Below are 13424 nucleotides of genomic sequence, written 5' to 3'. Positions count from 1 at the left end.
TCCTTGGCTTGTTCTGCGTTTTATATGATCTCCATCTTGATCTCTTGAAGAATTCTGTATATTAATCTTTTGTATTCTACCTCTGGTAATTCCAAGAAGTTCTCTTCCTCTGGAAAATTTCTCAGTTCTTTGTTTTGGAAGCTTGCTGAAGCCATTACGGTCTGCCTCTTTACATGATTTGATATTGACTGTTGTGTTTGCTTACTGTGTCCTAGCTTCTTGTTTTGTTTTGTTTTGATATGCCCAGATAGGCTGCTAGTGTGTGCTGGTTTGATTATTGGTGCCTTTGAAGCTCTAACGTCCTGTCCCCAGGTGGTTAGATCTGTTACTAGGTATGTAAGCCCAGTAATCAGTTTACTTTTCTTGTATGGATTCAGCTCAGGTGTCCATGTAGTCGGTCCCCAAGTGTCTGTTGCAGGCTCTCACCTACAGTCCTAGACAGATAGGGGTGATTGCTGCAGGCACAAGTATCTGGCTGCAGCAGGGTTTCATGCGCTGAGTAAGGCAGAGGGCTGACGGCTGCCCCTGAGTTTCTGGGAGGAAAGCGTATCCCTGTTCACTAGAGCGCGTAGGCAGGTGGGTTTTGCAGCCGGACTATGGACACCAGATGGTGTTGGCTGTAAGACCTGGAAGGCACCACTTATATTTGGACCCCTGTCATGGTGGCTAGGTGGCATGGGTGGAGCCACCAGTCCTCAGGCCCCTGATGTGGGTAGGTGAGGACCCTGCTTAATAGGAAGAGCAGTGTCAAATGTCATGAACCTGCTACTCCACCATATAGCTGATACAGTTGAAGTTAGGGTCCAGGTATATACCCTGTTGTACGGTGCTAATGAGGGCCTACTCTGTTGAAAGGGGCCCGCACAGGTCTGTGCAGGGGTGAAAGGCATTCAAAGTCTGTGGACCGCTTATGCCTGTGCCTAGGCAAAGGAGGTCGCCTACCCTGAGTTCCCAACTTAAAGGAGCTGGCAGATTATTTTTTCCTGTTTCTTAATTTATTCCTTCTCCAAGGCTGGGGGAATGGCTCAGGGCGCGTGACGTGTCCTACTTCTGGCCCAGGGGACACAACAGTCGCTGAATTCGGCCTGGGGCGTGGTGCAGAGTGGGAGAGTGCAGGTAAATGGGATAGAGATTTTTCCCAAAGTGGGTGTTTTTTGATCCACACAGTACGTCAGATGCATGTAGTTATCTTTTGCTGATTGAGCACAGCTTCTCACTGGTTCTGGAGGCCTGAGTAGACTCTCTGCTGGTCGGTCTCTCCCAATGTAGAAAAAGCCTCCCGAGCACCACTTCTTACCTCACTGTGCACACCAGCCAATCTGACCTGAAGGGTGCCGGCTTCCGCCAGGTCAGGTCTGGCACTCCTTGCTGCTTCTGAACCATCTCTCCATCCTCTTGCCGCTCAGTCCAATTCCTCAACTTTGCCTTTGATGTTCAGGGCTCCTAGATTGTCATATATAATCAATTCAATTGTTTATTCGGGTCTTTGTTGTAAGAGGGACCACTGGAAGCATCTGACTACTCCGCAATCTTGGCCCTACTTCCAAGATACGATTTTTTTTAATGTGAGAAGTGTTTCTATTAAATTTAAATGAACTGTGTTAAGAAGTTTTTGAAAGTTCCGTGTTTTGTGTTAGTAAAAAAATCCATAATAATTTTTAGAAATATTAATGAGTTTGTAGAGAGCTAAGGTTTTCTTTTTTAAAATTAGTAAGGATTCCTAAACATTATTGACTTTTCCAATCATAAGGCTAAATCTGATTTCACAGTTCAAAGAAAAAAAAGAATGCTAGATGTTTACCTATAAAATACAAATTCTCCTTAAATTTTAAAAATACTTACTTGGAGTATGGTACAGTAGATATGATTTGTGCTTATAAAGTTCTAGTTTCAATAATATCAAGCAAATAGGACAAAGCTTTCTCAGAATGATAAAAATCAAATCTTACATTGAGAAGTTTCTTTTTTATTATTCATACATTTTAGAGTTTTATTGAAAGTAACTCAACATTTTGGCAAGTTTATTCTAATTATTTACCTAGAACTGAAACCCAGTTAAATATAATGACCAGAAAAGAAACTTGGCTATTGCTCTGTGAATGGCCATTGATACTTTCAACTACTTCAGGCAAGCAGGGAAATTTTTGTATGTAGAAGCTAGGAAATTTGCTCTATATTACTCTCTAAAGCTGAGCTTAGTTTGTGAATCTTTGAGTAAATTGCTTTGTGCACTTAATGTTAAATATCTTTTAATAGTTACAGATAAAAAATGACTACTTATGGCTAATAGACAATTAAAAAGTATATTTACAGTTCTATCTTAAAGGAACCAACCGCAGAAAGCCTTCAAGCCCTGTGTGCTCTAGGATTGGCAATGCAGGATGTTACACTATCCAAAGCAGCACTTAATGAATTACTGAAGCACATCAAACAGAAAGACAATGGTTATCAGAGGTACCTTCTTACTGCAGCTATTTATGCACTCCAGGGCCACAGTGTGGCAGTACAGAGACAAGCATCCAAAGCTGTTCACAGGTAAATTCTGTACATGTGAACTTGCTACCTAATTATACATTATTATGTAGTTGTCTGACATTTAGACATTATTAAGAATATAAAATAAGGTAAGTATATATATTTGGAAACCAAATTGTGACTTTAAGAAACTGTACACAGGACAAGGTCACTGCCTGTACGTATTATTTCATCTATAAAGTTTTTTGTTTTTTTTTTTTTAATTCAGTTGATAAAGAGATAGAGAACAAAAACTTGGCCCTTATTTAGGTTAAGGCCCAAATCTTGCTTTAATATGAAATCTCTTACTATTTCTCGAGTTTGTAATATTGTCAGTCTGTTATTCAGTACTGTTCAGGTTGATGGTTTTAGGACATTTTTAGCCACTGAAACATTCATTAACTCTTTAAAGTGTTAAAAATAGAAAGCTGTTAGCACTAGCAACACTGATTATTTGTTTTATTTTCAACAATAAGATACTGTATCCTTCCCTAGTTCGTTCTTATTGACAGTCTTTGCTTCCTAGTTATATTTTTTAAAGATTAGATTTCTTTTAATATAAAGTTTATTCCTTGTGATGTCATTTCTGTTACAAGTAATTTTCCCTCTACACAATATTATTTGTCCTATAATCTTTCATCTTTTTGTATTTCTTTGAACACAGTATATTAAATTTTATTAACCTTTCTTGCTTCGTGGCTTTGCAGTCATCACTTTGCTGGTTTTTCCTTCTTATTTGCATAAAGACTGTTGGTGTATATAATAGACATAAATTTTAATTTATAAAAATTAAGACACTTTCAAACAAACGTGGGCAATTAATATGAACCGTTTTAGATTTCTGAAAGGTCTTAAACATAGGTGCTAAATAAAATGTTGATAGTTTATAGGTACTTTTTCTGGTAAAGTGACTCCCGTCTCTAAGCCTGCTACTTTTGATATCTCCATAGTAACCCAGCTGACCCTGCTCTTTGGTCTCTGTTGTCCCGAGTGGTTGCTCAGTATACTCAGCGAAATGCAAAGGTGAGTAATGTTACAAGTTTCGGCAAAAACGTAAAATAGCTTGTGTTGTGGGAAATGACATAATACTAAATTATCATCTGGAAAATAATTAATACAGTGAGGAAGTTCTGTTATTTAACCAAGTTTTCCATTAGTCACTCAACAAGTAGCACACTGAGTTTCCTCTGTGTACTGTTGTACTGTTCTAGGTGTTGTGGAAGATACAAAGAAAAAGAAATAAGTGGACCTTTTTGAACACATATAGATTATGTTGATAGCTACATGATAGGATAATGTTTGTAATGTTGCCATATAGTAAGCATTAGCTATTATGTTTTTCAGTCTCCAAATATAGTTTTATTTAAAAGCTCCTTGAATATAAGGCAATAAGAAATAAACACTACTACTGTCTAAAAATGTAAATATAAACATGAAGTCATTGATGGTCTGTAAAAGAGATTATAGTACTGTATTTTAGTTTGTTAACAGCCAGGTATTTTCGGGAGTCTATAAAGTGTTCTGTTAACTTCCATAGCAAATACGTCCTTTCATAGTTCAATGGTAATAGCTAATATGTTTTGAACAGTTATTATGTCTAATAATTCTAGTATCTGAAGTCTCACAGCGTCCTTGTTTCCATCGATTCTGACTCTTGGCAACCCTACGTGTGTCGGAATAGAACTGTACTTTGTAGGATTTTCAGTGCTGATTTTTCAGAAGCATATCGCCAGGCCTTGTTTACAAGGTGCCTGTGGGCAAACTCAAACTGCCAACGTTTTGGTTAGCACCAAGTGATTTAACTGTTTGTATCACCCGGAATGACACCTGAAGTCCTAGTGGGTCTGTGTCTGTTGGTTATTTCTACTGGTTTTCACTCATTGTAGCTTTGTTTCCTTATGTACTTGATTTTGTGTACTTGAAAATTTATTTGTAGGAATAATTTGAGCCCTAAAATTAGGGAAACTTTCCATACAGAGGATTTGTGCTTACTTCTGCTAGGTGTTTGAGACTTCCACTAATTTGAGACCAAGGTTAAGAGCTTGAGGTTTCTTGACAAAGCAGGCTACTGTGTGCCTGGGTTGTAGGGTCATTTGGGACATGGTTTATTTCTGATTCACCTTTAATCTGAGGGTGTAGGTTAAATCTGAGGGCATAGCCTGCTGGCGTTCAGTGTATTGTGAGGTAAGTTTCCTATACTCTCCCTTCCTATGTGAACCTTGGGCTTTAATTTCTATCACACTAGCCCAGGAGCCCTTTAAAAGGAAAATTCAAATCATTAGGATCTGCAAATGGTGGAACTGGCTTCCATGCTCATTCACCTCTCTGATTCCACTTTTCCCTTTCAGTTTTGGCCTGGTAAGTCCTTATGATCTTGTCAGTTGTTTAGTGCTTTTAAGAATACATTTTTAAAATTTTATCCCAGCACTTCTCAAACTTTAATATACAAACGAAATCACCTGGCAATCTTGTTAAAATGCAGATTCTAGTTCAGTAGGCTTGGGGCTGGGCCTGATATTCTGCTTTTTTTTTGTTTTTTTATTGTACTTCAGGTGAAGGTTTACAGAACAAATAGTTTCTCATTAAACAGTAGTACACGTATTATTTTATGACATTTGTTAACAACCCCACGACATGTCAACCCTCTCCCTTCTTGACCTTTTTTTTTTTTTTTGGTGGAAGTATACATAGCCAAAGATACACCATTTCAAAAATTTCTACATGCACAGTTCAGTGACATCGACTACGCTCTTCCAGTTGTGCTGCTGTTCTCACTTTAGATAAACAGTTAGTACACATGTTGCCCCATGACGATAGTTAACAACCTCACTACACATCAACACTGTCCTTACTCAACCTTGGGTTCCCTGTCACCAGCTTTCCCGTCCCCTTCTGCCTTCTAGCCCTTGTCCCTGGACTGCTGTGCCTCATTAGTCCCGTTTTGTTTTATGGGGCTGTCCAATCCCTGGCTGAATGGTGAACCTCGGAAGTGACTTCACCACTGAGCTAAAAGGGTGTCTGGGGGCCATACTCTCGGGGTTTCTCCAGTCTCCTTTAGGCCGGTAAATCTGGTCTTTTTTTTTTGAGTTAGAATTTTGTTCTACATCCTTCTCCAGCTCTGTCCAGAACCCTCTGTTGTGATCCTGGTCAATGGTCTGATATTTTGCATTTTTGACAATCTTCCAGGGAATGTTGATGCTGCTGGTACACAGACCACACTTTAAGCCAGATTTTAGCCACATATTTAGTTATTTTCAGCAAATGGATTCGTTCAGATAACCTAGAAGACCATCATTAGTAGACACCAAACGGAGGACTTATTTAGTCCTAGCTGCTCTGCTAAGCATTTTTATGGAAGCAGGTGCATGTATTTTTCAGTGAGGAGACAGACAGAAAGGTTAAGTAACTTGTGTAGTCACAGGGAAGAGTTGTGGTCAGGGGATTCAGTGTCAGGTCTAACTCCCAAATCCTCCTCCTACTCTTCTGTGTTGCCTTTCTTCTGTTTATTCTGTTTTCTACTGACATATTTTTAAAAGCTTATTTCTGTTTTTAGCATTCTTTATACATTAAATACAGTTTTGAAAGTGTTTCTGATGTACTTTTGATATAAAATGGAGGGTACAGTATACTTCTGATGTAGAATGAAATTGTCCTTATAGTTCATTTTCTTTTCCAGGTAAAATGTATAATAATTGAATTTTTAAAAATTATAGATTTCTTCTGAAAACTATGTGGTGCTGTGACTATTTTTCTTATTTTTAGTCTTAAGTCGATTACCAAAATGATGAGCTTAATGGTGCTCTGAACTGTAGTTACTCGTTTTATTAGGGACTACAAAAATTTTTTAAATACCATGTATTTTCATAATATATACTAGTTTAGATTATGTTTACTGATCTCTCTCTTTTTGACTCTTTCACTTTTCCTTTCCTTCCTTCCACAATATTTTTTATATTTTCAGAAAATGTATACATTTGTTTGGTACCAATATAAAATCATGTAACTTTTGCGCCTTTTATGAGTATCATAAAAGAGTGGAGTTGAAATAATCACAGTAGAAAAGGTTTTCTTTCACAAAAATATTGAAGTGGTCTTTTTAGACAGTAATAACAAGTTGATACTTAAGGAGTTCGGAAGTTGTGAATGTGATAGAACCTAACCTTTGAAATGATGTAATGGAAAGGTATTATCAGTCTTAATTTTTAGTATTTAGTGAGTTTTTTCATTTGTCTAAATAATCAATATTTTCTATTATAGGGAGGTGCTGTAGCAGGAAATGTGGCTCATATACTGGACTCCAATCATGGAAAGGTTAGTTTGCCCCAGTACAAAGGGAATGGTCAACTTGATAAATAATGTTGATGAAAGAATAAAATTATGTTTCTACGTGGCTTTAGGGGTTATATCATCAAATACAGTCCTGCTTTTAGTCACCTTGAAAGACAGGGAGCTATAAAGGGAATTGGTCAACACACTTCTTTTCTCTTATGTAGAAGGCATTACTGTACACTGCAGTAAATCAGGTGGCCATGGGAAGCAGTTCAGCTGAAGATGAAAAAAATATTGCTGTAAAGACCATTCAGAAGGCAGCTCTCCTTTCTCCAGGTGAATATAGTGTAATCCATTTCTTTAATTCGGATTCTGTTAATCTTGGATTTGTGACTTACAGGGGCAAAGTTTATTTCTATGAAATAAGACCAAAAGGGAATTTTAAGAAAATGTTTTAAAATTTTGCCAGTCATTTGATTATCTGCATTGGGATGCTAATAATTAAGAGAGAATCAATTATTGAAGCAGGTTGAAAGGAATGTCTGGTTAAAGATACTTTAATACCAGTTATTGAAAATCTGAATTATATATTTTCAAGTAGCTTTATTTCTTTTTTTTTTAATCAGTCTGGTTTAATGAGGTTTATCTACAGCTACTAAACACATTCAGTTATTTTTACATGTAGTTAGCTCCTTGAAGGGAGGAGATACATCTTGTGTGGCCTCACTTGAGCTGGTTTTTCTTAATTCTAATCAGCTATGTCATATGTATGTTGCCGATCATAAAGGGTACTGAGGAGTTGCATATGACTGCCAGCGTTCTTCCATTACCATTCCTGGGAAAATGACTTAGAAGACTGAAATGTCTAGTGTTGTAGGGTTATGAGGTATATTGTTATTATTTTAAATATGAAATACAGCATTAAACAATGTATACCCCCAGAGCACATCAACCATTTGTTAGGTCTGAATGTTATTGCTTTTGGCTAGGGACTGTTGGGAAACAAATTGTAACAAAGAACAGGTTGAATGCTATCTTCACAATAAATTGTAAACATCCTAACTAAACTGCAAAATATCTAACATTTCAGGGATTATTTTATAAAACAAGTAAACAAAGCAATATCCTGTTGTTTATCCTTTCTTTAATGTTTGAAATAGAACAAAAAGAGACCTTAAACATTTAGACTTGTCCCTGGTGGTGCAGTGGTTAAGAGCTTGGCTGCTAACTGAAAGGCTGGCATTTGGAATCCACCAGTTACTCCTTGGAGACCTTATGGGGCAGTTCTGCTCTATCCTGTAGGGTCACTATGAGTTGGAGTCACTCGATGGCAATGTTTTTTTTTTTGTTTGTTTGTTTGTTTGTTTGTTTTTTAATATCATGTATTGGTTAAGTTCCTAATTTTTGAAAGCAAATATTAGATTGAATTACTCTCAAGAATCCTTACTGTGGATCCAGAATGATAGAAGATCTATTAGCTTTTAATTTTGTAAGGGGCATAAACTTTAGAAAGGTAAGATTGCCCAGGTATGTTCTTCTATAATTAACTCCTCCAATTTTCCATAATCTGGAGAAATGGATACTTAGGGAAGTAGAGTCATCAGTTAAAATGCTTTGAAATAGACATTGAGTGATGAAGATGAGCGCTTGTTGGAGGCTTGTCCTTGGAAACCAATGAAGTGAATATAATTGGAGTTAGGTACGGTAGCTGTAAACCTAGTCCTTACAGATCTTTAGTTAAGCAAAGCATGGTATTGATAAATGGTACTCAAAGGAGTCTTTTCAGGAATTTAAATATAATCTCCAAAATTTAGAATCATCTTTAAAAGGAGTCTAATTTCTGCTAGATTAGAGCTTCTGTTACACTAAGAGGTAGATGTGTTTTTAGCAAACTGTATTTTAAAATCTTTCAGTTTGTAGTTACATGTTATTTCAGAGCCAATTTGTTTCATAGAGAACTTGAGCTGCTGATTGTCTATGGAAGAATTAATGGAAACAGCAATTCTTTTGTACTGTGATGGAAAAAATTACTGCCAGCTACTGCTTACACCTTATCCCCAAAATCTAAACTATAGAATATCTAAGATCCCTAGAGGAGTTGTTCACTTAATCATAGGAGTAAGTCAATATTCTGAAATTTAGTCAACTTCAGTTGGAGTTATAAGATTTTAGACCTGGATGGTATCTTAGCTATCATCTAGTTCGGTTACCTTGTTTTATAGAAAAATGAGTCCAAAAGGAAAAGCTGCCAACCAGTTAATTAGTGGCATTGCTAGACCTAAAATCCAGATCCAAGGCTCGATTATATACCTGTCATTACAGAGCAGTCAGATGTCATCATAAATTCTAGTAAATGGTTCCCATTTCTTTATTCTGGAATTTGATTATATCTCAATGTTGTTGAAAATAAGGTAGTCATTATCTGGAACAGAAATTATTTTATAATATGGCATTGTATATTTAATTTTTTATAAAATTTTTTAACTGCATAAGATTTCTAATGATTGTTGTGCTGTTAGCAGTAAGAGTGATCATCTATAAATAAAATAGATGTTCAGATGACTCTCCGTATCCACAGGTTCTGCATCTGCGGATTCAACTAAAGCGGATTGGAAGTGTTTGGAAAAAAAATGTTACATTGATGCTGATGTGTACTATGTAATTAGACCTGCCATGGTAGCATCTGTACTGAACATGTGCAGATTTTTTTTTCTTGTCATTATTCCCTAAACAATAAAGTATAAAAACTATTTATATAGCATTTACATTGTATTAGGTGTTATAAGTAATCTAGAGATGAGTTAAAGTATATGCAAATACTGTGTCATTTTATATGGGACTTGAGTATCCTCGGATTTTTGTATCCATGGGGGATCCTGGAACCAATCCCCTGCGGATACCAAGGGATGACTGTATGTTTGACACATGAGAGGAGAGGTATATTAGATGAGAGAGTCAGGAAAAAAAATAAAACTAAAGCTGAAAGTATATTTAAATGACTGTATTGTTAGCTGTCACTCCTTTCTGTGGATTTTAAATGTATTTATTTGTTTTGTAAGGGTCAACCCAAAAAAACCCACTGCTATCGAGTTGATTCCAACTCATAGCAACCCTACAGGACAGAGTAGAGCAGCCCCATAGGGTTTCCAAGGCTGTAAATATTTACAGAAACAGACTGCCATATTTTTCTCCCACAGAGCAGCTGGTGGGTTCGAACCACCAACCTTTTGGTTAGCAGCTGAGTGCTTTAACTGCTGTACCACCAGGACTCCTCTTTTTAAGGGTAACAAGACTAAAATATTAACCATTGAAGTGAATTACAAAATACTATTTATAGAAATAAAAGACTAGACAAAAAATTCCTGTGTTCCAGATCTCCTTCCAGCTCCTCCTTTTCACAAGTAGCTTTCTTAAAAAGAGGAGTGTATACTCATAATCTCTTCCTGTTATTATCTCCTCAACCCCCTACTGTCAGACTTGCCCCAATTCCCTGAAGCTGCTGTCAAGGCATGAAAGAAGAAGGGCAGATCAAATGAATGAAGAATTATATAATCATATAATTGTTTCATTTGGAATGATAAAGTGACTTGCATGTTTGGCTGTTAGAACATAAATTAAAAGACTACTTTTCCTTCCTTTTGGCTTCAACTTTTTTTAAGAACCAAAAAACTGTGTTATCTTACTTTTCTTGTGATTAAGCCTTTAAACCAGGGACTGAGTGATGAAGATGAGTGCCTGCTTGAGACTTGTTCTTGGAGTCCAGTGAAAGTGAATGTAATTGACCTTTCCACAGTAGCGCAGTACTTTAGACAACTGAGCTAACCAGCCATGAAAGAAGAGCTTGATATAGTATTTCTCATTCTTTGATGTGTTTGGAAAAATTGGCAAGTCTTAAAGGATGAATGTAGTAATTTAGTTTTCCCTTACGAAAGTGAAATTTTGGGTGAGGATGTCTGGAGATACAATTTTATTTATTTATTTAATTTGTAAACTCTTACTCTCATTTTTGATAAATTTTTAGCCACGTGTTGACATTAACAAACCATCTAATTGTATTTCCTGTCTTTAGGGGACCCTGCTGTCTGGGCCGTGCTAATGGCAGCCTGTTATGCTGATGATAAACTGGCCCTAGTGAACAACACTCAGCCAAAGAAGATGGATATATACTTGGCTCTGTTATCTGCTATTTCTGCTTCAAGTAAGTTTTAAAAAGCAATTTATATTTGATTTAATTCAGGCTCCTTAAATGGTTAATATCAGGAACACAAACGTCAGTTGCATATGTTACAATAAAAAATGCATTCATTAAAGAATCAACAGGTATAATGTTGTTAGCTGCAGTCATGTCTAACCCTCCCTCACCCCTAACTCATGACGGCCCCCTGTGTAATAGAGTAGAACTACTTCTTAGGGTTTTCTTGGCTGTACTCTTTACAGAAGAAGTTCATCAGGTCTTTCTTCTACCAAGCTGCTGGGTGGGTTCAAACCACCAACGTTTATGTTAGTAGCAGCTGATCGCAAACTACTTGTGCCATCCAGACTCTTAAATAGGTATGATAGCCATATAGAGATACGATGGGTGTGTATATTTTCTTTTCCTATATAACTTAAAAGTTCAGTATATTCTGTCAGCTAAAAATCTTTGTTTTGTAGAGTTTACCTCTTTTGAGCCTTGACCAATGTTTTAAGATAGATATGACCAGAAAAGAGTTCTTTACTGAAACCAGCACTGAAATTGCCCAGTGATTCTTCCTGAGAATCTTGGCCAGAGAAGGCAGTTAATCTAATCAGATTTAGTTAACATTGTCTTGTAAATCTATAAATCTCATCATTGAAAAGTTGATCTATATATAGCATCAAAAATAGAATAGCCTACTTTTGTCTTGGGACAATAGTTTTTCATTGAATTATTTTTAGGTTATCAATAAATATTAAGCATTCTGTCTTTTGTGGACAACCAGGGCAAATTAACAAAAGCAGGCCCTTAACAACACTATTATGTAGAGTTTTTTATAAGATTGAGGCAGAGATTGTCAATAATAGGAACCCAACAAAAATATGGATAAAAGATTTGAACTGACAACAATTCTCTAAAGAAAATACATAGATGGCAAATAAATGCATGAAAAGAGGCCGAACACGGTTAGTCATTAGGGAAATTGAAATCACAGTGATATACCACTAAACTACTAGAGTAGCTAAAATTTGACCATAGCAAATGTTGAGGATGTAGAGCAATAGAATGCTCCTACACTGCTGATGGGGATATAAAATTGTTCAGCCACTTTGGAAGAGTTTGACAGTTAATTTAAAAAATAACCCAACCATTGTACTCCTAGATGTTTACCCAAGAGTAATGAAAACATGTGTTTGCAAAAAGACTTGTACTCAGATGTTCATAGCAAGCAGATTTATAACTGGAAACAACCTAAATTTCCGTTAGTGGGTGAAATGATAAATTGTGGTAAAGCCGTACCAGTGAAATACTGCTCAACAATGAAAAGGAATGAACTGTTGACACACAAAACAGCATCAGTGAATCACCAAATAATCATACTAAGTGAAACACTCCAGACGAAAAGAGTGTATACTATATTATTTCATTCATATAAAATTTTAGAAAAATCCAAATAAGTATTGTGAAAGAAAACAGATTAGGAAGAAAACAGATTAGTAGTTGCCTGGGGACAAGGTAAGGGAGGGTTAGGGTGGGTTGGTGGCCAAAGTAATTACGAAGGGGCAGGGTGAAATCATTATCTTGATTGTAGTGATGATTCATAGATGTATACTCATATTGAAACTCATTCAATTGTACAGGTTGCCTAAGTACACACAGTTTATTGTATGTCTTCTAATGAATTCTTAAAAGTATTACTAAGATATAATGATTTTTGATGTAATTCAGAAGTAGATAAGGTCTTAAGTTGTTCAGCCACAAATACTAACATGAAACTTTTATATCAGGATAGACTGGTATTCCAGTGGCACATATAATGTTTAAAAGTTTTGTATGCATGGTCAGTCTAATTATAATACCTCTTAGCAACTACTTACTCCTATGAGAACACATTATATATGGCAGAAGAAAGTAACATTGACTTTTTTTTTTTAAATAGTTAAAGACAAAGAATTCCCTGAAAATTACAACCAATCTCTTGAAAAGTGGTCTCTCTCACAAACTGTCACTGGTCTAATAGAAACTGGAAGAATATCTGAAGCTGAAGCCCTCTGCACAAAGGTATTGTTATGGAGCTGGGCATTGAGATGCATGGATTCTTATCCGACTTGGAAAATAAGTTCAAAAATGGAGTGCTTATTATTTAGAGAGCACGTGGTGATGGTGATGATGATAACAGCCAACATTTATCGAGTACTTGCTACAAGCCAGTCCTATGTTTAGCATTTTGTATTTAACTTTCATAACAATCCTACGACGCTGCAGGTACTTATTAGTGTTCCTGTTTTCACAAATGAGAAAACTAAAGCTTACAGAGGGTGGATGATTTGCACAGGAGCTCATAGCTAGAAACTGATGGAGTTGCCATTTGAACTCATATTTATTTGCCTGACTCTAAGACCCAAGCTCTTAATAGATTTTTTTTTTTTTAATATCATTAGGGAGGCAGTATTTTTTTTTTTTT

General features: G+C 36.2%; 1 protein-coding gene across 5 annotated transcripts in view; it reads left to right on the top strand.

Moving 5' to 3' along the window:
• The window catches only part of SKIC3 (SKI3 subunit of superkiller complex), a 108533-nt gene that overhangs the window by 61478 nt on the left and 33631 nt on the right, over positions 1 to 13424 (top strand). For all 5 annotated transcript variants that reach the window (XM_023730124.1, XM_023730125.1, XM_023730122.1 and 2 more), the window contains 6 exons: positions 2314 to 2535; positions 3465 to 3537; positions 6772 to 6825; positions 7008 to 7119; positions 10853 to 10981; positions 12900 to 13021. In XM_023730124.1, coding sequence (XP_023585892.1) covers positions 2314 to 2535; positions 3465 to 3537; positions 6772 to 6825; positions 7008 to 7119; positions 10853 to 10981; positions 12900 to 13021 — 712 coding nt within the window. The remainder of the gene's footprint in view (positions 1 to 2313; positions 2536 to 3464; positions 3538 to 6771; positions 6826 to 7007; positions 7120 to 10852; positions 10982 to 12899; positions 13022 to 13424) is intronic.

This window comes from Trichechus manatus, unplaced genomic scaffold (assembly GCF_000243295.1).
Source record: "Trichechus manatus latirostris isolate Lorelei unplaced genomic scaffold, TriManLat1.0 scaffold00032, whole genome shotgun sequence".
Classification (NCBI taxonomy): domain Eukaryota; kingdom Metazoa; phylum Chordata; class Mammalia; order Sirenia; family Trichechidae; genus Trichechus; species Trichechus manatus.
Note: the sequence above shows the minus strand (reverse complement) of the source record. Positions and strands in the feature narration are given on the sequence as shown.